Source organism: Salvia splendens, chromosome 2 (assembly GCF_004379255.2).
Source record: "Salvia splendens isolate huo1 chromosome 2, SspV2, whole genome shotgun sequence".
NCBI lineage: Eukaryota > Viridiplantae > Streptophyta > Magnoliopsida > Lamiales > Lamiaceae > Salvia > Salvia splendens.
Genome location: NC_056033.1, coordinates 11584637 through 11609722, shown reverse-complemented (window position 1 = coordinate 11609722; position 25086 = coordinate 11584637). Strand labels below are relative to the sequence as shown.

Below are 25086 nucleotides of genomic sequence, written 5' to 3'. Positions count from 1 at the left end.
CCACTTTCACTTGCCCGTTTGGAACCTATGCATACCGTCGCATGCCCTTCGGCCTGTGCAACGCTCCAGGTACGTTTCAACGATGTATGATGAGCATATTTTCCGATTTGATTGAGGATTGCATAGAGATATTCATGGACGACTTTACGGTTTACGGAGACTCGTTCGACTCTTGTCTTCACCACTTGGATATAGTTTTGGAGAGATGTCAAGCAAAGAGTCTGGTTTTGAACTTCGAAAAGTGCCATTTCATGGTCGCCGAAGGGATAGTTTTAGGACAAGGAAGTTTATATGGAAGTACCGCCAGGTTTTTTGGCAGAATTCGGAAAAGGCCAAGTGTGCCGCCTGAGGAAAACACTGTACGGATTAAAGCAATCTCAAAGAGTCTGGTTTGGAAGATTTTTCCAGGCAATGATTAAGCAAGGGTTCAAACAAAGTCATTCCAATCACACACTCTTCACGAAGAAAATGGGAGACAAGATCACTTGCCTAATTATCTACGTGGACGACATGATCATCACTGGAGATGACAGTGAGGAATTTGAAAGCCTGCGAGAGAATCTATTTAAGGAATTTGAAATGAAAGATCTTGGAGCATTGAAGTACTTCTTTGGAATCGAAGTGTTGAGATCCAGACACAGAATATTCCTAAGACAAAAGAAGTATGTCCTAGATTTGCTGGCTGAAATAGGCCTATTGGAGTGCAAGCCGACAGAAACTCCCATGATCCCAAACCACGGTTTAAGAATAGAAGAAGGAGCTGATCTTGCAGACCGCGAGCGGTATCAACGACTAGTAGGGAAGCTTATCTACTTATCCCACACTCGGCCAGACATTACCTATGCAGTTGGCGTAGTTAGCCAGTTCATGCACCAGCCACAAGTTGCCCATATGGAAGCAGCCTTGAGGATCGTTCGATACCTAAAAGGAACGGTGGGCTATGGAGTATTCCTAGCTAAAAGAGATGACTTGGAAGTCGACGGATACACCGATGCAGACTAGGCAAGCAATCCCGTTGATAGAAAGTCCATAGGGGGCTACTTCACCTTTGTTGGAGGTAATCTTGTCACATGGAGAAGCAAGAAGCAGAATGTGGTGGCTTTATCGAGTGCTGAAGCTGAGTTCAGAGAAATCAAGAGTGGACTTATGGAAATCATGTGGTTAAGGAGATTGTTAATAGAAATTGGCTACCCACCTTCACGGAAAAGTCAATTATTCTGTAACAATAAGGCAGCAATCAGTATCTCAGAAAATCTGGTGCAACACGACAGAACGAAACATGTGAAAGTCGACCGACACTTCATTAAGGAAAATCTCGAGGCAGGCACCATTGAGTTCCCATTTCTTAAAATCCATACCCGATCAAACTGTGACAATATTTAAGGGACAGAGAGAGTAGTAGCTATAAATAGTAGATGTTGTAACTAGTGGCAGAGCCAGAAATTTACTGATGGGGTTCCAAATTTTTGATTGATAATTGTTTTCAGTTTTTTTTGGTGTCAATGTTGTCCAGAGCCGATGCATCATAGCCAAATAAGCTAACAGGGGGTCGTTGAGAGGAACACATGAATAGTAAAAATAATTAAAACCATGGACAATAGGCAACAAAATCTAAAAATGAAAATTAATGATGCTAGTATTATAGTAGTTACATATTTATGGGATAATAAATATTTTTTATTCATAGATATGTACAGATTAAAAATTTTAAATTAAAGAAAAGAAAGGAATAAATATAAATTTATACTAATATTATAAGTACATATTAGGATATTAAACATAAAAGAGAAATGGAGAGTATAAAAAGGAAACAAATCTGCGCCTGTGAGGAGGCTCTAATCACCCAGGTGGTAGACGGAGGGAGGAACCAGCTGAGCTACAACAGTACTTGATCATTGTTATACTCCATATAGGTAAAAGGAAAATGGCTGAGGGGCCCAACGTGGCTCCTGTCACTGGTTGTAACCGATAGTACTCCAAAGTTGACAATATTTCAGTGACCAATTAATTACAAATGTTGAGTTCAATCAGTATAAGGGAGGATCACATATATACAAATACAGAGCAGAAATGATTTAATTTATTAATGTCAACAAATCCAACAATCAGGATCGCGACTGCAGAAGCTCGAATTTTCTGAGGGAGTGAACAAGCCCCCTAATAGACCCGGCGCCAGCGAGCAGCGAAGCCACAAGGCAGAATCCGCTAAGAACCTGCAGCAAGAACCCCCGGCACGACCACCGCGAGATCTTTGCCCTCACCATGTACATCTCGATGGGGAAGAACACCGCTAGTGGCCAGAACGATATCGCACCCAGCAGCCCCACGAAATCATTGAAAAACGGCAGCAGCATCGCCACCAGCGTCGTGAACACCACGTACCCACTCCGCCACACCACCCGAAAAAAATTCACCCTCAATCTCCCCCACTTGTGCTCCTTGCTCACGAACGTGTTCCCCGGCCACCGCCGCCTGCACCACCCCTCCACCGCCCCGAACACCGGCTGGGAGAAAACCTGGTACGCTCCGAACAGGTGGATGGCGATGAACAGATTTGCCGTTAAGATCAGCCAGTACGGGTCGTAGAAGCCGTACCCGGTCAGGAAGTTCCCCGGCGCGGCGTTGCCGAAGGCGGCATACCCTAGCGCGCCGCACAGCATGTAGAAAACCGTCGAGATTAGGATTCCGACGACGGAGGCGCGTTTCATCACCTTGCTCTCCGGCGCTCCTGATCGGATCGTGTCCTGGATCTCGATCAGGACGACGGCGAAGGCGTAGGCGAACGCCATGTTCCCGATCGCAGCGAAGCAGCTCCACATCTTCTCCTCGGCGGAGTAGGAATCTGTGATTGGTTTCCCAGTGATGCTGGTGGTGGCGCGTTTTTTCCCCGTGATTTTGGCGATGGAGAGGCCGAGGCCGATGGAGGCGTAGCTGAACGACATGATGGCCGCGATGAAGGAGAGAAATGCGAGCTCGTGAAAGTTGGGGACTTGGGACAGAGCTATTTGTATCAATCCGAATAGCACAATGAAAGGATTGTTGGACAATGTGCAATCATGGTTGTGTCCATGTTTGTGAAAGCACAATGATTTTTTCATCGCCCTACAAAAAAAAGAGTAGTATCTATGAAGAGAGAGTGAGAGACAAAGAGAGAAACAAAAATTGCAGGCTTACACCAAGCTGATAGCGGTTGTGATCGAGTATCCAATCGTCACACCGACAAGATAGCTGTATTGAACCACCGCGCAAAACTTATATTTAATGCCTCCTGCATCACATCAGGTGATTACTGTGAGATTGTGAAATGAAGCATTAGTGAGATTTTATTTTACCTAGATAGGATTTGACGGCGTCTTTGTAGACGTAATTTCTGGTGCCGTCAGCGGCGCGATAACAGTCAGCGAGTAAGGTCGAGGTGAACATAGTGATAATTGAGAACGCGATGAGAACAATGGGCCCAGCCATCCAGCCCATTTGTGCGATGGCCCATGCCAACGTCAATACACCCGACCCGATAACTGCTGTTATTATGTGGGCCCCTGCTGACCATACCGTTCCTTTTTCGCACTCCAATACAAACCACCCATTAAACAGATTGTTTTTATTGAATCATACTAGAATTGAAGAATAACAAGAAAATCATTTATTGCTCAGAACCAAAAATAGACAGAAGAAGAAAATAAATAAATAAATAAAACTTCATTTACCAGTTCTTTTTGGATGGCCATCTTCATCAAATTTGGATGCATCATTTCCCGGCGGGGCTTCGATGTTCGAACCTTCTACATTCATAATTCTCTCTACAACTATCCAATAACTGGAAGATAAAAATAAATGAAATGTGAAACGTCACACTAAAATTAAAATAGAGGAAGATATTGATTGTGAAACTCACTGATTTTTCACTCTGAGATTTGCTGTAGTATTAGAACTAACATTAATTAATACAAAATCCAAGCTAACGCCAAAGATCACCAAATTGGTGGGTAGGGCTTTTATGTTAGCTAGCTTTTATTTGAAAATGGGAAGGTTCTTCAAACATGGAAGTCATTGTGAACGATCTAAAGAGTGAAAATTGAGAAAGAAAGCTTAGATTGGAATGAGGCAGCTTTGAATTATCATAAACCTTTGTATCTGCAAATTTTGTGCATAAATAGAAGCGATGGATGCATGCCTATATTTATTGTTGGATAGATTCGTGATATACGGCGTTAAGATTTGGTTACGGTTAATTATAGTTCTTTTTTTGATAATATACTTAATACTTGGTCTAATTCACCACTCATTTTATTTGCTCAATCTACGAATGTATCCACTCCAATGTCTCATCGACACTTGATTTAGACAAAAGTCTCAACTACTCCTTCCGTCCCTAAAAATTTGTCCCAATTTACCATTTCGGTCCGTCCCTGAAAATTTGTCCCACTTCCAACTTACTAAAAATGGACATATCTATTTACTCCTCCACATTATTGTTATTTGCACTTTGCCCCTCTCAATTACAATCGGGTGATGCATTTTGCATTCCACCCTTTCGCCTCCCTCATTACTCCACCGACGCCTTCACTCTACACAACCACCCACCTCCTCCTTCATCAATGCACAACCACCCACCGCCCTGCGAGGTAGAAAATCGACGCCTTCCCCGACCAAGCAGTCGGCGGTAACAACGGAGGAAAAGCGGAGAAAACGCGGCGGCTGCTGTGAAACAACAGTGACCACGCCGGAGAAAGGAACGACGGTCGCGAACACGCCGGAGGAGAGAGAGGAGCAAGAGCCGACGCCGCTGCCTCCGAGTTTTCGACGGTAGGCCAGACGTTGGGAAGGTCCGAGCTGGCTGGTGTGGAGAGAAAATCCGAGAGAGAGGAGGACCGGCGACAGGGGAGCCGGAATCCCCATCGTGCATCCACTAAGTTGCCGGGAAAAGGGGCGCCGATCGAAGAGCTACGGTTTCGTCTGGGAAATTTTGAGGAATTGGGGAAGAAAATAAAATGTGAATTAAAGGGGGGGTGTTGGCTGATTGGTGTTAGGGAGTATATTTAGTTTTAGGTCAAATGCATTATTCTATTTGAGTGTAAGGCAGTATATTTAATCACACCTCATTTAAACAAAATAAAAGAAATGCATCCATGTGGGACCCAATATATATTGTGTAGGGTCGTGATCGATGCATAATTGAATATTAATGCATAACCGGATAAACCAAATACAAAGGTTATTTTGGGATAAAACGGCTATAATTTTTAATTAATTTTAGATCATTCGAGCAGATAATATATAGAGATCATTTTAAGATTATTTTTATTTATATCAGGGATAAAACAGTCCTTTAATAAACCGCGAGGATGTTGTTGCGACCTATTTTGCATATTATGAAATGACCTATTTCAAAGAATGGAAATGAACCACTTTACATATACACTAATTAAAGTCTTTTAATAAATTGTAGGTGTGTATAAAATAAAATGATTTAAAAATGATATATGTGTTTAGGAGTGTCAAAATGGGTACCCAGAGGTATCAACACCTAATTTTGCAGATACTCGACCCCGAAACCCACAGGCATTGCAGGTATCCCAATACCTGCATCGGGTTACCCGTACCTGCAGGTGCGGGTACACGCAACCGAAGCATGTAACTTACCAGACTGAACAATTATCAATATTTATAAGGATTATGGTTATGCCTCTTGCGTCTATCAGCTGATGTGGGATTCTTCTTTTCTGAAGCTTCCTGCCTAATACCAAATTACCAATATTCTTGCCTAAAGCCTTTTCCACTGTAGTTCCTATACTCTTTCATCTACTAGAATATTTATTTTGTTAGATCATCATCTGGTATTGCTAAAATCTCTTCCGTTTCATTAATGTCAATTAAGGTATAGAAAAATGTTTATTTGTAAGTCATCTTTAACGACAATTCTTGTTCCCCAGAATTTGAAGTAATTCAAAATATTTTCGTATGAAAGCTTAATGTTTTTAATGAAATAGAATAGAATGTGATGTTTTCTTGCTCTCAAAAACACAATCTATTAAAACATTCATATCTAAAAATCAATGAGCAAAATTTGTTAGTAAATCCTGTTTTGATATTACTGTATTTATGTAAATAGATCCCTCTTTGTATATAATGTCATAATGTGATTGTGAATACAAAGAGGATTTAGAGTTGGCTGCTAAGTTTTCCCACATCGGTAGTAGAGTGAACGATGGTTTCAATTAGTCTTAAATAAAGTTTAGGTGAGTGAATAAATGAACTAAGGATGGAACCTGAGTTTTATAGTCACAGGTTGAGCCCTTTTCTTACTTAAGTATATTAGAGCATTAGCAGTGTTGCGCCTTAAGGGATGTCCTAAAGCCCCGTTATAAGTACCGCTACGTCAGCATTTTATCCTTCTATCTTTCCATCTGCAGTGGGGTGTCGTATAAGCCGTTCTATAGGTTTCACTATTATTTTGTTAATTAATTTAAATATTTTCAAATATGTCAATGCAAAATAATTACCAGTGTTGTATAAGCTGTCCTATAGGTTTCACTATTGTTTTGTTAATTAATTTAAATGTTTTCAAATATGTCAAGGCAAAATAATTAAAAAATACCATGATTAATTAAAAACGGTAAATCCTACGTTGCATCCTAATTTGAGTTTTGTTAATTAATTTAAATGTTTTCAAATATGTCAAGGCAAAATAATTAAAAAATACCATGATTAATTAAAAACGGTAAATCCTACGTTGCATCCTAATTTGAGTGTGGCAAAGTGAATGGAAAGGTTACAAATGAAGGTGGGGTAGGGGGTATTTATATAAATAAATTTTTCAGAATTAAAAAATTAAAAAAAAAAAACAAAAACGCGTTGCATCGTCAGCACACCCACAGTGGGCGGACGATGGCGCGCCCGAGGCATCGGGCGGCCTAGAGTATTAAGAATATTTGAGTCGGGTAAAAATCGGGTATCGGGTATACCTGATACCAGATTTTGCCCCAATTTTAATACCCGGCCTAGAACCTGATTTTTGCGGGTAGCGGGTATCCGATACCCGCCGGGTATTGTGTCGGGGACGAACTAAAATGGTGTATAAATGACCTCTATATCATCTAAAAATGGGCTCCCTATTTGATTGTTTTATTATGCATTAGGATTTAATTTATTGTTTTATGAGATCTCTATATTAGTATTAATAAATCATATAGTTAGCTAGACTGCATATGTATGATCGATTAATTAATATTTTAATTGGATTTTAGCTAACAAAATGGGTACTCATAATAAGAATATTATTTGGTGCAATTTTTTCTGTTTCCATTATTTTATGTTTTTTCAAAATAAATGTAAAACAATGTGTGTATATATATACATGATCTTGTTATTCTGTTTGTGGACGATCGTATATTAGTAGGAATATATTATGTATGGGAATGAACTAAACCTGTCACTCGTGTATATTGTTAGAATAGTACTCCCTCCGTCCCTGAGAGTGCACTATTTTTTTTTCATCTGTCCCCAAAGAATGTGAACATTTCAATTTTGGAAACTATCTTCTCTCTAATGAGGTGAAACTCATTCTCCACTAACAATACTTAAAAAACTTTCTCTATGTATATCTCTCTTACTTTACCAATAATGTATTAAAACTGTGATGAACCCAAAGTTCATACTTTATGGGGACGGGGGAGTATTACGGAGTACTATATTAGAAAAAAGAATAGTAGTAAGAATGTTGTCGCTAATCGAAAATTCCAGCTAAAAGGATATACACACTACAAATTTTTGTCCACGAATTTCAATTTTAATTAAACAAAAAAAATATGTGTAAATTAATCTAAGTATAATTGAAACATAATAAGCTTTTGAGTTTCCTTTCATATTAAAATAATGCTACGTAATCGAGATGTTACAGTGATATAATCATAGTCTAATTAAGAACCCATTTCCCTTTTCCACTCATATATATGCATGTATTAGTTAACCTTCAATTTTAACAACACAAGTCTAATAGTACATTTCAGCAACCTTATAAAAATTAATCATATGATTGAGACGTTAGTTGGGAAAATATTATTTCGAGTAAACTATATCGATTAAATTATGAACTTTTATTATGAATTTGCAAAACGTCAATTGATGTAAATCAAATTAATTTCCTTGCTATATCATCTCGAACTTGGAATATATGAGCATGAATAAGAATCAGCAATAACATAGAGTCGAACAGCAGTCATAATTAAGAGAGTACAAAAATGATAGGAAAATACACAAATAGGAATTAGCTAGCCATATATATAAAGTTAATACTAAGAAATATGAATATGTATAGTAGCAGCATGTTTCGATGAATACCTCAGTTATATTCTTTCAACAAAGGTTTATCCCCCTCCAAGCCCAAAAAAAAACTTGCATTTTTGTTTGAGTGATTAAGGCCAGGGACAACATTTCTAATATATTCGTGTATCGAAAGTGTGGAATAGTTTGGCTTGATGGGAACTCCCAACTTGGCCTAATTGACAAGCTTCACTTACCCAATCTTATGGTTGGATTAAAATACAACGTGATCAAAATATTGCCAAACCCGCGTCACACATTCAAATCTTCCCAAACTACAAAACTATATAGTACTACATTGATATTAAGCATTGAACAAGTATTTTATAACATAAAGCATTGAATCACTTTTGATCATATTTTTCTCAATTGGGATAGCATGGAATATTGAGCAACTAAAATAAATTATAAATATACCAAATATACATACTAGAAATTGCTGGCTGGTATAAATATAAGGGTGCTTTTTTCAGTTTCGTGTCATCATCCAAATTAAACGCCTCTTCCTAAAACTCATGAATCTTCTCCCAACTCATGTTAGAATCATTCGCTTGCCATTTATTTCTATCTCAATCATCAATTATTCTCTAATTAGTTATATGTCACAACCGCGCTGTGGCTGCATTCGCAAACGGAGCTTCCTCGCTTCTACTCCAATGTAATTTAGCTCCACCGTGTTTTATTGAATGGATTCATGAATGATGGAAGGAAATTAGAGGATAAATTTGTTTTCCTTTTCTTTTAAATTTTCTTTCTAGGAATGTGAAAATTTGCCTTTTATTTTATACACTGAACTGGGAGTATGTTTTTGAGCATGATCATATAATGCTATTAGCAAGACAATAACAATTATTGTTTCAGTTTGTTTTTCTGTTTAAAAGAATTAAGTAGTTTATATAGGGATTTGTCAATGGAGGGTGGTGGATATCTTGTTTGGTAATCTCTTCAGTAATCCATCTTATGAATTTGTGTTTTTTAATGTAACTTTAGGATGTAAGGATTAAAGTGAAATTAGTGTTTCTATTAAAAGGAAGAAAGCCTGAAATCTTTGGCTAAGTTGATTATTTCCTATATTAGAAATAGGGAGTCTGATCATGTTACTTTTAATTTCCTCCAATTTCAGATTGGGACATGACAAGTGATTATATTGTCTGGGAAAATAGGTTACAGCCATTCAGTATATACACCCCTGCTGTGAATCTGTGATTAATATTGACATTGGTAACTCAAGTCCAGCAAATAGAAACACCAATTAGGTATATGAAGATTTTTAATTATTTATGAAGATGTATTTACTTGTTATGGGTTTGCATTTTTCCCTCCTACCTTTCTTGTCTCCCATTTTTCTAAACTTATGGTATTGGACCATATGCGACCATCTTTTCTACATTTTTTGGCGTATGTCAGGAGGAAAAGATGCAGCCGTGACTAATATAACTCAATTGATGTCGTAATACACTACATTACTTTGTATCGTTCCAATTTTATCGGATGTCCCCGAAGGGACAAAATACTACATTACTGATCATTCTGCCAGCTTCTTGCCAGTTTTCATAGCTGATCTAGTCTACTCAACATTCTATAAATGCTATGTTTAACACTTTAACTTGTTCAATTACTCTCAGGTTGTTTCTTTGGATTGTCTGTTTCTCCCACTATATTAATATTCTAATGACCATTAATCGTTTCAAACTAATATGCTAATTTTTGGTTGTTCCATTGTTGTTTAGAAATTAGTCATTTGCCTGAAATGGCCAATAAACCCCCGTCTGCAGGCATGCAGGTAACTAATTCGAGATGCTTTTATCATATACTCCCTCCGTCCCAGTTTAAGAGTCCTATTTTGTCATTTTCGTTCGTCCCAATTTAAGAGTCTCATTTAGAGTTTACCATATGTGGACATAAAATGTAACCTCATTGTTGATAAAATTTACACTAAAATGCCATTACTTTCATAAAAATAAAACAAAACAAAATTCTACACATACAAAAAGTCAAAAGGGTCTCATTTTCTACTACATCACTTCAATTATTACACACTTCAACAACCATTACCACACTTCAATTATTACACACTCCAACAATTTCTTAAAACACGTGCCCTAACTAAATTGCACTCTGAAAGGACCTAAGTGTGTAGGTGTCGTTCAAGCAAGGATATATCCTACTGATCAGGATAGAGATCCTAACTAACCTAGACCTTGGTTTCAAAGATTCCTCAACCCACTTCTACTGATCAGTATAGTGGTGGTAAGGGTCGAATCCCACAGAGATGGTGCGTTCTTAAACTACCGCGGTGACAATTGGAAGATTTGGTTAGCTACCACGCTTGGGTTGAGTTTCTACCTAGGCTGGAACTTAAAGGAGGTGTTCTACTGGTCAGACGGTAAGGAAAACATTTGGAATGTAACTGTGTACGTGGAATGGGGAGACAATTTTGTAACAGAAAATATTTGGGAGGTACGGGTTTCTATTTTGGGCTAAACAGAATATTCAGAGTGTAGTGGAAGTTTGATGACTAGGCTGACAGAGCTCAACTAAAAGTGAAGGACAAAAGCAAAAGCATCTCGAAAAGTAAGTGGTCCCCTCCAATTGAAATAGACATCATCTTCTTCAACAAACACTTCCAAAATTCAGATAACAATTCCAGATTCAACACGGAAAACTCAGATTAACAACTCACAAACACAGATCCAAAACTAAGAAATCAAATCTGAAATCAAACACTGAAACTGGACTTCTGCATACTGGTCAACATGAAAGAACGATTCAGAAATTAAAACTAAGCTTTGCATGCAACAATCTACTTTCCGATCAAACAGTACTTGTTTATCTATCCTAAAGAAATTAGTTACGTAAACGGAATTGAGAGATTCAGCACTTTAAACACCGAGAAACTTTAGATCTAAGCTAACTAGGCAAGGGAATTAAGAAACACCACAATAAACGAAACGGAAATCAACTTCATAGCATAAACACGTTCGGATCTTCAACAAAGTACTTCAAAAGCAGAAAATATCCAAAGGCAAACAAGATCCAACGTAAGGAAAGCGAGAAATTTAAAACTACGAAAGCAATGTAAAAGTGTTTTGCCACTCCGGGCGATGAGACTCTAAACTACGATCTTGCTGGCTGGAATGGACGATGACTGGAATTCTGGGAACATCTGAACGTCAAGTGATCATGGCTACGGCGAGGCAAGAAGCGGGACACGGCTGAAAGACTGAAACTACCGAGAAAACTTTCTACCTAAAGATGGTGGTGAATGAGTGAAATTGTCTATGTGTGTATCCTCGTCTCTCTCCAATTTGGCTTCCTTTTATAGGGAGGCTACCCTTGATTTTAGGGTAAATCCTCGTTGCAATTTGACTTCTTTGCCCTTAATTGTGGGTAATCCGTCCCAGCTATCCGTCTTCTCCATCTCAAGCCGTTTTAGCACGAATACTGATCAGTATGAGATCATGTTGGCGCCTCCTTCACCTGAACATTCCGAAACTTCCCTACTGGCTAGAATGCTTAACCTGCACACTTTAAACAACTGTTTTGCAAATATAATCTATTAAGCACATCATACTGACCCGTAACCAAGGCCTAGAATACGACTTATCAAACTGCTCACACTTACCACAGGCTTGTCCTCAAGCGTGAAGAACAAACAAAGAAAAGAATAAGTCGAATTCTAGCCTGGTTACTCCCCTGCCCGACTCTACCTAACTTAGACTCTAAACTATGACGCAAAGAAAAACACAAACAAACACAGAGAAACATAAACACATAAAAGACTGAAAACACATAGATCGGGCTATATTTTCAACCATCCCTCCCCTCTGGATCAGGTGCAATCCGGCCTTAGACAGCCTTGAACTTCTGCCACCCCCCCTTTTCTCTTCCAGTCAGTATATCTGTTTGTCAAGATCGCCCACACTCTCGGCCCAACACTAGGTTCGCTCAGTCGCTCATACCTCACCAGGAATGTTAGGACTGCATTCTCTCATTATGCTCACCACGATTGCTTCGGACTTAGATTCCACGAGCGGCTACTGAAGGACTTATAGGCTTGTAACGGGGTTGTTGGCTTGTAATGTTTTCGGTGGATGTTCCTAAGGCTCTAAGGTTCAAAATTTCTATTTTTATTTATGCGGGGGGGACTGTGTATATTAGGCTTCTGATCAGTTGCTTACTTTAGTTGGCGCTTCTGGCTTTGGTCTCCACTGGTCAGTAGCATCTTGTGGCTTCGCCACCCTTATTCCTTCATTCATCTCTTTTTTGTGGTCAAATCTTTCTGACCATTTTCTTCATTTTCTCGGTTCCCTCTTTTTTTTTTTTTCGTTCCTTCGTGGCTTCGCCACCCTTATTCCTTCTTCTCTTTTTTGGACTGGGAATGACTCCCTGGTCGATTTTCTTCTAACTTTTTCGCCCAGCTGGTTTCTGCTTTTCCGCACTTCTTCCTGGCCAGTAAGCTCCATTTGTTTCATGCCTTACACAGTCCCAGTCGGCTGGGGTGTTTATCTGGGTATATAAAAGGTTAAGAAGAAAAGGTTCTAAAGGCGGTTTTTTTTTTTTTCTTTCAAAAACGGGGGGGGGGGGGTTCCTACTGCCTTCAGTATTTGATACCCGTGATCACTTCACCCTAGGCGAATTGTGGCAGCCTCTCTTTTCTTTCCAATATATGTGGAAAGTGGTTCCACTTTAAAGCTTATAACTCACATTTTTAGAGGGCTTTCGTGTTTGGCTCTAAGTATGGGCTTTTCTCTCATACTCACCTCATCTATCCTGACTAGGAGGTACTAACGGGGATGGTTTAGGTTTTCCAGCATGTCCTATCTCCCTCAATTCCCCTCACCTTCAGCTCAAGACGGTTGAGTTTTAAGCCCAATCACACACAACATAAAACTAGACCTAACAAAACAAAATAAAAGCACAAACACAAAGACTACACATATATACATACATCCTACTGGCCATTGCGTCCCCCCTCTCACTTCACAAGTGTCTGCCCTCAGATAAGGCTGTGAAGTGGAAAAGGTAATGGCCAGTACGATGGCACACAGACAACAAACAGCAAAACTAAAACAAAAACTTCTCACACTTAGACTATGGAATAGGCTAAGTGAGAGAGGTTTTATTACCTATACAGAGATCAACAAAACATAACCACAAACACATATACACAAACTCCTCACACTTAGACCATGCAATGGGCTAAGTGTGAGCTAACATGCATGCGACATAGAAAACAAAACAAACAAAACAAAGAAAACATGCTCCAAAGAAACAAACCCTTAACTTCTCACACTTAGACTATGGAATAGGCTAAGTGTTATGAAGTGGGGTTTGCGCGCAAACACAAATTATACTACCTAAACAAAAACCAACTCATAACAACAATACGAAAAGTTAAAAGAAAAACTGAAACTTAAAAAGAAAAACTAACTTGGTCAGTAGGGGGGGGTCTATCGGAGTCTCCTGCTCCTTCGTGGGGCAGGTGGTGCAGGTCGTTCTATCGGTTGGTCCTCCGGTTGGTCTGTCTCCATTCCAGCTTGGTTCTCATCATCCTTTGCCGGCTCCTCGGCAGTTGCCGGCACCTCGGCTTTCTCTTCCTCTTGCTCCTTCACTACGGTCTCTGGGACTTGTGGTTCAACATCCTGGCCAGCATGTCCGCTTGGTCCAGTATCCTGGGCTACACTGCCCCTTACTCTCATAGCTTCAGCCGCCCTCTGGTGGCTCACCTCCTCTAGGATATTGTCGATCATGGACAACATCCTATTCATCTCCGTCTGTATCTTGTGGTTCTGTTCTCCTAAATTAGTCACGATCACTTCCATAGACGCTTGCCTCTGGGTCAGTATCCTCTGCTCCGCAGATTCCTTCAACACCCGTTCCACTACTGATGCCAATCGGATCATTTCTGCCCTCATCTGTCTGTTCTCCTCCGCCAATTCAGTAACCGTCCTTTCCAATAACGCGACTCTTCCTCCTGCCGTCTTCTTGGATCCGAAATGTCCTCCGCATGCTAACGAATGGCAGTGGGTTAGAACATCCCGCTGCTCCCAGTCAGGAATGCACCTTCTTATCACTTGATCGGATCCTACCCTCCATAGGTAGGGGTCGTCCCAAAAGTAGTATTTTGCTTCACTCTTGATCTTCATTCTTTGTGCCTTGGTAACACTTGGTGCTTCTGGAAGTTCTCCAGTTACTAGGTAGTTGGCCAGGTCCGCATACCATGGCTCCTGCCCTACCTTCTCCTTTCCTTTTGCTGTATCATTCTGACCAGTAAGTTTATACACTTCTTCCCAATCAATTTTCCTGGGCGCAAAAATCACCTCACATAAATGTTCCTCTGGAAACTTATCATGCACTTCGTCACTGTTTCCATCTTGCATTATTCTGCTCAAATGATCTGCCACCTTGTTCTCGACTCCTCTCTTATCTTCCACCTCCCAATCAAATTCTTGTAACAAGAGTACCCATCGGATCAAGCGTGGTTTGGATTCCTTCTTGGCAATCAGATACTTAATGGCTGCATGGTCAGTATATACTATGACCTTGGATCCCAACAAATATGGCCGGAACTTCTCGAAAGAATACACCACTGCCAGCATCTCCTTTTCAGTGGTATCGTAATTCCGCTGGGCTTGATTCAAAGTCTTGGACGCATAAAAAATTACGTACCTCTTCCCATCGATCTTCTGACCCAGCACGGCCCCTACCGCAAAGTCGCTGGCGTCGCACATTACTTCGAAAGGATGGTCCCAGTCAGGAGCCCGTATGATAGGTGCGGATATCAGCTTTTCCTTGAGAAGATTGAAAGCAGCCTTGCATTGCTCATCAAAAACGAACTCCACGTCATTTTGAAGTAGCCTGGTAAGGGGTTGGGCGATTTTGGAGAAATCCTTAATAAATCGTCGATAAAATCCGGCATGCCCCAGAAAACCCCTAATCCCCTTCTGATCAGTAGGGAACGGTAATTTAGATATAACGTCCACCTTTGCTCGATCCACCTGGATTCCCCTTTCCGAGACCACGTGTCCCAGAACAATCCCTTCGGTGACCATAAAATGGCACTTCTCAAAGTTCAAAACCAAACTCTTCGCTTGACATCTCTCAAGAACTATATCCAAATGATGAAGGCAAGAATCGAACGAGTCTCCGTAGACCGTAAAGTCATCCATGAATATCTCTATGCAATCCTCAATCAAATCAGAAAATATGCTCATCATGCAACGTTGAAACGTACCTGGAGCGTTGCATAGGCCGAAAGGCATGCGCCGGTATGCATAAGTTCCAAATGGGCAAGTGAAGGTGGTCTTATCCTAGTCTTCAGGATCCACGTAGATTTGGAAATATCCGCTGTACACATCCAAGAAGCAAAAGTACTTCTTCCCAGCGAGTCGCTCCAACATCTGGTCGATAAAAGGCAGAGGGAAGTGATCCTTCCTTGTTGCATTGTTCAGCTTGCGGTAATCGATGCACATTCGCCAACCCGTGACTAGCCTCGTTGGAATCAGCTCATTCATCTCATTTTGGACGACTTGGATTCCCGACTTCTTTGGAACTATGTGGATCGGGCTGACCCACTCACTGTCTGGCACTGAATAGATAATCCCTAGCGACAACAACTTCAAGATTTCGTTCAATATTTCCTCTCGCATGTTAGGGTTTACTTTCCTTTGGGCATCTCGATGTGCCTTTGCTCCCTCTTCCAGCCTAATATGGTGCATGCAGACGTCGTGGCTAATTCCAACTAAATCTGTAAAACTCCATCCAATCGCCTTCTTGTTCTTGCTCAGCACGGTCAGTAGCCTAGCTTCTTGTTCCTTCGTAAGGCTGCTGCTGATGATCACTGGATAGGAGTTCTCACCTCCGAGGAAGGCATACTTCAAATTCGAGGGTAACTTCTTCAGCTCAACTTGGGGTGGAAGTGTGTCTTCGGTTAGGGGGTTTTTCGCGGACTCTTCCCCTTTTTCTAAATCTCCTTCTGATGGTTCTTCTATACTGACTGGTAGCTGAGCCCCTGCGGCTCCTATGAACTCCGACTTTTGACAAAAATCCTTGATTGCTCCTTCAATTTCTTCATCGGTCAACCCCTGGCTACTGATCAGATCACACCATGCAGCAGCTTCTACGTCAGCCTGTTCATAAACATCTAAAGCCTGGAGTTTCTCCTGCAAAAGTTCGGTCTCAAGAAAATCTTGGACTAAAGGGTCAATCACATCAACATAGCATAGATTTTCAGAATCAATAGGTTTCTTCATGGCATCATTTATATCAAAGGTAAACTTCTCCCCATGAAAGTCAATGCAAATAGTACCCTCAGCCATATCCACGATCGTCTTGGCCGTTCTCAAATATGGTCTTCCTAACAAGACTCCACTAGACTCCCTCGCTTCATGCTCACTCATTTTGATCACATAAAAATCAGCAGGGTATGTAAAATCATGCACTCTAACTAATACATCCTCTAAAACTCCCTCCGGACTTATGCACGACCTATCAGCCAGTTGGATCAATACTCTAGTACTTGACAGCCTCACTCCCTTCAACCGGTTATAGATAGACAATGGCATGACATTTATAGACGCCCCCAAATCACACATTGCATGTTCGACCTTCACATCTCCAACAGTTATTGGTAAGGTAAACATACCTGGGTCGGCTCTCTTGGGTGGTAACGTCTCTTGCACTATTGCTGACGCTATCCCTTCCACCATAATCTTGCCATCTTTCTGGGCTCTCCCGGCTATGAAGTCCTTTATGAATTTCCCAAGAGGGGGTAGTTTCACGGCTTGGAGAAATGGTATGGTGACATCCAACTTCCCAAAAATCGACAAATAGTCAACCGGGTTCTCTTTCTTCCTCTTTGTAACAAATCGGAATGGGAATGGTTTCTCCCCTTTTTTCTCATCTACTTGTCCCTTAGCAACCTTCTTGGAGTCTTCCCGGGGTAGTTCCTGAGTCTGGGCTTCCATTCTGGGCTCTTCCTCTCGATGAGCTTCCTTCCTGGTCAGTAGGGTTTCGGGTTCATCTCCTACAATTGGTGTAGCATCCAAGAAGAATGGATCCTGCATCTGAGGCATAGGCCTCCCTAGTTCTTCCGCTGAAACGGTATCGCCTCCTATCTTCGTTCCGTTAGATCCTCCACTAGGTCGTTTGGGTTGAGGCGCGTCATAAGTAGTTCCGGTCCGCAACGTAACCTTACTCACATTTGCCTTGTCGGGCATTTGGACTGTAGATGGGAGTTTACCTGCATTTCCCTTCAAATCCCCCACCGAACTGGCCAGTTGGGCTAACTGCCTATTCATCATATCCATGTTCGCCTTATGTTCTTTCTGGGCATTTTGCATCCCCTGCACGATCTCGTTATGGGATTGCAAGTCTCCTTTAATGCTCTGTTGTGACGCTAGCATTTCACCCATCATGTCCTCAACGGCGCCATTTGAAAGGACCTAAGTGTGTAGGTGTCGTTCAAGCAAGGATATATCCTACTGATCAGGATAGAGATCCTAACTAACCTAGACCTTGGTTTCAAAGATTCCTCAACCCACTTCTATTGATCAGTATAGTGGTGGTAAGGGTCGAATCCCACAGAGATGGTGCGTTCTTAAACTACCGCGGTGACAATTGGAAGATTTGGTTAGCTACCCCGCTTGGGTTGAGTTTCTACCTAGGCTGGAACTTAAAGGAGGTGTTCTACTGGTCAGACGGTAAGGAAAACATTTGGAATGTAACTGTGTACGTGGAATGGGGAGACAATTTTGTAACAGAAAATATTTGGGAGGTACGGGTTTCTATTTTGGGCTAAACAGAATATTCAGAGTGTAGTGGAAGTTTGATGACTAGGCTGACAGAGCTCAACTAAAAGTGAAGGACAAAAGCAAAAGCATCTCGAAAAGTAAGTGGTCCCCTCCAATTGAAATAGACATCATCTTCTTCAACAAACACTTCCAAAATTCAGATAACAATTCCAGATTCAACACGGAAAACTCAGATTAACAACTCACAAACACAGATCCAAAACTAAGAAATCAAATCTGAAATCAAACACTGAAACTGGACTTCTGCATACTGGTCAACATGAAAGAACGATTCAGAAATTAAAACTAAGCTTTGCATGCAACAATCTACTTTCCGATCAAACAGTACTTGTTTATCTATCCTAAAGAAATTAGTTACGTAAACGGAATTGAGAGATTCAGCACTTTAAACACCGAGAAACTTTAGATCTAAGCTAACTAGGCAAGGGAATTAAGAAACACCACAATAAACGAAACGGAAATCAACTTCATAGCATAAACACGTTCGGATCTTCAACAAAGTACTTCCAAAGCAGAAAATATCCAAAGGCAAACAAGATCCAACGTAAGGAAAGCGAGAAATTTAAAACTACGAAAGCAATGTAAAAGTGTTTTGCCACTCCGGGCGATGAGACTCTAAACTACGATCTTGCTGGGCTGGAATGGACGATGACTGGAATTCTGGGAACATCTGAACGTCAAGTGATCATGGCTACGGCGAGGCAAGAAGCGGGACACGGCTGAAAGACTGAAACTACCGAGAAAACTTTCTACCTAAAGATGGTGGTGAATGAGTGAAATTGTCTATGTGTGTATCCTTGTCTCTCTCCAATTTGGCTTCCTTTTATAGGGAGGCTACCCTTGATTTTAGGGTAAATCCTCGTTGCAATTTGACTTCTTTGATCTTAATTGTGGGTAATCCGTCCCAGCTATCCGTCTTCTCCATCTCAAGCTGTTTTAGCACGAATACTGATCAGTATGAGATCATGTTGGCGCCTCCTTCACCTGAACATTCCGAAACTTCCCTACTGGCTAGAATGCTTAACCTGCACACTTTAAACAACTGTTTTGCAAATATAATCAATTAAGCACATCATACTGACCCGTAACCAAGGCCTAGAATACGACTTATCACACTCCTAAACTGGGACAGAGGGAGGATGTAATCTAAATACTGCTCTCAGACCTTATTCAAAATCTCGTTGTTTAACATTTACACTTATGGTGTCACATTTCAAGGTTCTTAAATATGTTCCCCTGATTCTTTAGTATGTAAAAAGTATGTTGTAACTTTTGAGTCTGTAGCTCAAGGTAGGAGCGCACAAGATGCTTTTCCTTTTAAATATTTTCAGCTGTTCTTTCTAAGATATCTTGCTGTTTATAGGAAAACATTATGATTCATAGTTTGCTTTTACATCCTTTTTATTATATGAAATTGATACTTAGTTGGATCGAAATCAAGTCACAATGGAACAAATCAAGGGAATATGAAATTGATATTGTGATTGATACTTACCATGTAATAGACAATTAAGAATTAGGGTAAATCTTTACCATAATTGTGTATAGTCTATATCCTATATAAAGGAGTGTAAATTATAAGAATTAAACAAGTTGAATAAAACATCAAAGCCTTTCAACAGGGCATCAGAGCAAAGGCTCTGAAATAAATTCATCATAACCTAGATATACCTTTCTCGACCTAAGGCAGAATTAAGCCATGGCCGACGAAGACAGAGAACCCAAACCCAAACCCAAATTCTAAGACGATAACAAACTGGGAGTTAGCAAAAATGTTACCGTTGCCGTGAAGCTCAATGGAACGAACTATTCGATATGGGCGCAGCTGATGAAGATCCAGATCGGGAGTAGAAGGGTACTCTGACACATCAACGGCAATCCGCCACCACCCGAACCAGGGGCGGCTGATTACACGGAGTGGGAGGAGACAGACTTAATTGTCTTCTCATGGATTCTAGACAACATCGAAACTGATATTGTCATTGATTTCGCCCATCATCAAACGGCGGAGGACTTGTGGAAAAGCCTAGCCGTGACATTAGAAAGCACATCCGATCCCTTCTTACTTTTCGACCTGGAGGAGAAGGCATAAAATGTCAAGCAAGGAGAACAAAGCCTGGAGACATATTGGCGGCACTTACATGGGACGTGGATAGATGTAGATCGATGCCAAGAACAGCCGGTCACATGTTGTGACAAAGGGGTTAGCCAATTCCGAAAATACATCGAAACTCGGTGACTATTCAAGTTTCTAACCGGACTCAACCCGAGATACGATCAGCTGAAGCGGGAAATGCTCAAGGAACGACCATGGCCCTCAGCCGAGGTCGCATACGGCTGGATAAAAAGGGAGACCGCCCGGCTTAAAATCATGCCGGCAATCTCCACCGAACCAGCCAGTGCAACCAGCGACGTCACATCATCTGGCGGTATCGAACTTGGATTCGCGGCTCGAAATCAGCAGCGGGGTGGACCACCGCCGCACCGAACCGGTACACCCAACCCCTCAAATCGACGTCCATTTAAACCAGACAAATCAAAATTATGGTGCTCGCATTGCGGGAAACACAAACACACCAAGGAGAGGTGCTTCCTCCTCGTCGGCTTCCCAGAATGGTGGGACGAGAACCAGAAGGCCAAGGCGAAACTGGCGATCGGAATAGCCGAAAATGGATGAGGGTTGTTCCCGGCAACCGGAGCGGACAACCAGGAGGCCGCCGACACCCACGGTCGGCAGGAGAACAAGGGTGGTGCAATCGGGGAAGTAGCGATCGCCGATTTCAGACGAGGCGGGGGATCATTTGGAGGCGGCGGGTCATGTGTAGGTAAAGGGTTAGGGCTTACAAACCCTAACCCTACTTTGTTATTAGCAATTAAACCCTCCAAGACTGCTAAATCACGTTTTTTACCCCATGATATACCCCACGATTCTTATTTATTGCATAAGATAGCCCATGATGAAATTAATGTGCAATTGAGTCCTCCGGGAGTTAAAAATGTGAAAATTAACCCCCCAGCTTCAGGAAAATCGTTTATTGGCCCAAATTATTTTGCACCTCTTGAAAATACCCATGTTGCGTGCATGGCAAAAAAATTACAGGGTAATACTGGGAGTGAGTGGATATTTGATTGTGGGGCTACAGATACTATGACATATGATAAAAGAGATTTCACTACTTTTAATGATGCAACGAAAAGTCAATTCAAACCGCTGATGGGGAATTGACATCTATGGATGGAAGTGGAACTATTGAAATATCCCCGAGTCTGAAACTTAAAAATTGCCTCTATGTGCCCAAACTGTCTCACAAACTGATGTCTATTAGTCACGTGACGAAGGAACTGAATTGTACCTTATTGATGCATCTGAATTTGTGTGTTTTACAAGATTTCAGGACGATGAGGATAATTGGGCGTGGCACTGAGCGTCAGGGACTATATTATGTGGATGAGATAGTTCACCAAGGGGGCGCCGCGATGCTTGCTCACGGATCTACTGATAGAGAAGCTTGGCTGTGGCACCGTAGAATGGGTCATCCTTCCGCGGGTTATTTCAAATTGCTTTTCCCAAAATTTTCTCACCTTAAAGACATTTCTTCTGAGACATGTGTTTTGGCTAAGAATCATAGACAATCTTTTAAACCCAGTAATACGCGTGTTAAAGATATTTTTTCCATTGTTCATGCTGATGTGTGGGGCCCTGCGCCTATTACTGGTGATCATGGTTTTAAATATTTTCTTCTATTTGTCGATGATTGCACTAGAATGACTTGGGTATATTTTTTGAGACATAAATGTGAAGTTTTCGAAAAATTTACCATCTTTTTCAAAATGATTCAGACACAGTTTCACAAAACTATCTCGGTTCTTAGGTCAGACAATGGGAGTGAATTTGTTAATGCAGACATGGAAGAATTTTTTAAGAAGAATGGGTTAATTCAACAAACCACCTGCCCGTATACACCGGAACAAAATGGGGTAGCGGAGAGAAAAAATAGAATTGTTCTTGAAATAACTCGAGCTTTGTTTTTTGATTCAAATGTTCTAAAATTCCTTTGGCCTGAAGTAGTTGCTACCTCGGTGTACTTAGTTAATCGTCTTCCTACAAAAATTCTTGATATGAAAACACCTCTTCAAGTTCTCTCAAAATTGACAAAAGTTCATAAACCATTTACTCTTCCACTAAAGATTTTTGGATGCTCTGTCTATGTGCATATACCGAAACATGAGCGCACTAACTTTTCTGCATGCGCCGTGAAATGTGTCTTCTTGGGATATGTGATTAATCAAAAGGGGTATAGATGTTATGATCCATCCTCTAGGAAGATAATCACTACTATGAATTGTAACTTCCTTGAGTGTGAATACTTCTATCAAACCCAACTTAGCGGTCAGGGGGAGAGTAGGAATACCCTAAGGGATATGAGTGGACCTCCAAGTTGGTTGGTGCCTCAATCAAGCAACTCCGAAGCGGAACTAACAGAACAAGTTAGCACCACCGCCGAGCAGGTCACATCTACGGTGGATCCTCCTCAGCCAGCCATGCCTCAGACCAATCCTCCTCCAGTGATATCCGAGGTAAACTCTGAACCCGTTCCTGAGAGCACAGTCATTACTCCTGACCTTTCTGAGACAGATGAGATCACTGCTATTGATGGGGACACTGGCCGATACATTCTCTCCCCACGAAGCACTCGAGGGGTCCCACCTAAAAGATACAACCCAGAAAAGATCGGGGGTAAAAGTAGATACTCGATGTCAAATCTAGCTAAAGCCAACCTCGCAGAAATGGCTAGAGCATTCACAACAGCCATGTATGAAGAATAGGAGATCCCTCAAACAGCTGAAGAGGCCATGCAAATATCTCATTGGAGAAAGGCGATGATGGTAGAAATGAAAGCGCTGATGAAAAGCAAAACATGGAAAGTATGTGCCCGTCCAGAAGGCGTGCAAGCTGTGGGGTGCAGGTGGATCTTCACCATCAAAAGGAGACCAGATGGGTCAATTGAGCGATATAAGGTCAGATTGGTAGCAAAAGAGTACACTCAAACATATGGAGTCGATTATGCCGAGACATTCTCTCCAGCTGCCAAGATGAACACGATCAGAGTCATTTTCTCCATTGCGGCAAACAAGGATTTGCCTCTACACCAGTTTGATGTCACCAATGTCTTCCTGCATGGTGAACTCTCAAAACCAATCTATATGGAGGCCCCACCAGGTTTCTCTGCGGATTTTGAAGGTGGAAGAGTATGCAAACTTAAGAAAACGTTGTATGGGTTGAAGCAGTCGCCTTGTGCCTGGTTTGGGAGATTCACCGAGGTGATGAAGAAGTACGGGTATAAATAGAGTAACTCCGATCACACTATGTTTCTGAAGAAAAGGGAAGAGAAGATCACATGTCTTATTATCTATGTGGATGATATGATCCTCACTGGTGATGATGAAGAAGAAATCAAACGATTGAGACAAAATCTTTTCTCGGAGTTCGAGATGAAGGACCATGGATTACTAAAGTATTTTCTAGGGATAGAAGTACTAAGGTCCCGACGGGGAATCTTCATAAATCAGAGGAAGTACGTCCTTGACTTGTTAGCAGAAACTGGAATGTTGGACTGCAAGCCAGCAGACCCTCCTATGGTCAAGAACCATGGTTTGCAGATAGTAGAAGGAGCAGAACCCACTCATCGTACAAGATACCAACGCTTAGTTGGAAAGCTGATCTACATGTCCCACACTAGACCCGACATAGCATATGCAGTCGGAGTAGTGAGTCAATTTATGCATAGGCCTCAGGCAGCCCATTGGGAAGCAACAATACGAATCGTTCGGTACTTGAAGGGAACACCAGGACACGGAGTAATGTTTAAGAAGCACGGACATATGGACATATGTGGGTACACAGATGCAGATTGGGCAGGAAACCCAAGTGATCGAAAGTCAACTGCAGGATACTTTACATTTGTTGGAGGCAACTTGGTTACTTGGCGAAGCAAGAAACAAAAGGTGGTAGCATTGTCAAGTGCAGAGGCGGAATTTCGAGGGATCAAAAGCGGATTAACAGAGATCCTGTGGCTAAAACGGCTAATGACCGATTTGGAGTTGATTCCCTTAGGACCCTGCAAACTGTTCTGCGATAATAAGGCAGTCATCAGTGTATCCGAGAACCCAGTGCAGCATGATCGGACGAAACACGTTGAAGTAGATCGACACTTCATCAAAGACAACATAGAAACAAAGGTCGTAGAACTACCGTTTGTCATATCCGAAGATCAGCTAGCAGATATTCTGACCAAAGCTGTGGACTCAAGAAATTTTCATGAAGTATTGGGCAAGTTAAGTATGGACGATCCCCTTACTTAACTTGAGGGGGTGTGTTGGAAAGAAATCAAGTCACAATGGAACAAATCAAGGGAATATGAAATTGATATTGTCATTGATACTTACCATGTAATAGGCAATTAGGAATTAGGGTAAATCTTTAGCTTAATTGTGTATAGTCTATATCCTATATTAAGAAGTGTAAATCATAAGAACTAAACAAGTTGAATAAAACATCAAAGCCTTTCAGCAATACTTATGATGCTACTTTCTGTTCTTAGTTCTTTATTTGCTACTGATTATTTTTTCCACCTCTACCATCGCAGCTCCTCATCCTTCCCAACTCCAGTATCCTCAAGCAGTTCCACCTCTACACGCAGCTGCCTCCATCATAGCCACATCCTCCATCTCAACTACCTTTACCATCACAGCCACCAAGAACTGGTCTCCCTGGGTATGGTTTGCCTCAAGGACCACCACTTCCACAGCCTGATTTCCATCTCTACTGTCCTGTGATGTCTGTTTTTCCCACAAATTCAATTCTCTAATAATTAAATGCCTAGTTATGTCGGTCTAAGAATCCATTGTATGCCATACAATGTAACCCACCCTTCTCCGAAACCGGCCT

General features: G+C 41.3%; 1 protein-coding gene across 3 annotated transcripts; it reads right to left on the bottom strand.

Annotated features, from left to right (window-relative positions):
• Nucleotides 1–1612: 1612 nt before the first annotated feature.
• On the bottom strand, nt 1613–3991 carry LOC121768466 (amino acid permease 6-like). 3 transcript variants are annotated; one of them, XM_042164991.1, is made up of 5 exons: nt 3896–3991; nt 3708–3817; nt 3333–3557; nt 3175–3268; nt 1613–3102 (listed from the first exon to the last, which is right to left on the bottom strand). In XM_042164991.1, exons 2-5 carry the CDS (start codon nt 3790–3792, stop codon nt 2106–2108), a joined length of 1401 nt encoding a protein of 466 aa, XP_042020925.1. In that variant the 5' UTR covers nt 3793–3817; nt 3896–3991; the 3' UTR covers nt 1613–2105. The 3 variants fall into 3 exon arrangements, with proteins under 3 accessions (XP_042020925.1, XP_042020944.1, XP_042020934.1); XM_042165010.1 differs by lacking the exon at nt 3896–3991 and having other exon boundaries at nt 3333–3614; nt 3708–3847; XM_042165000.1 differs by lacking the exon at nt 3896–3991 and having other exon boundaries at nt 3333–3567; nt 3708–3783.
• Nucleotides 3992–25086: the final 21095 nt, after the last annotated feature.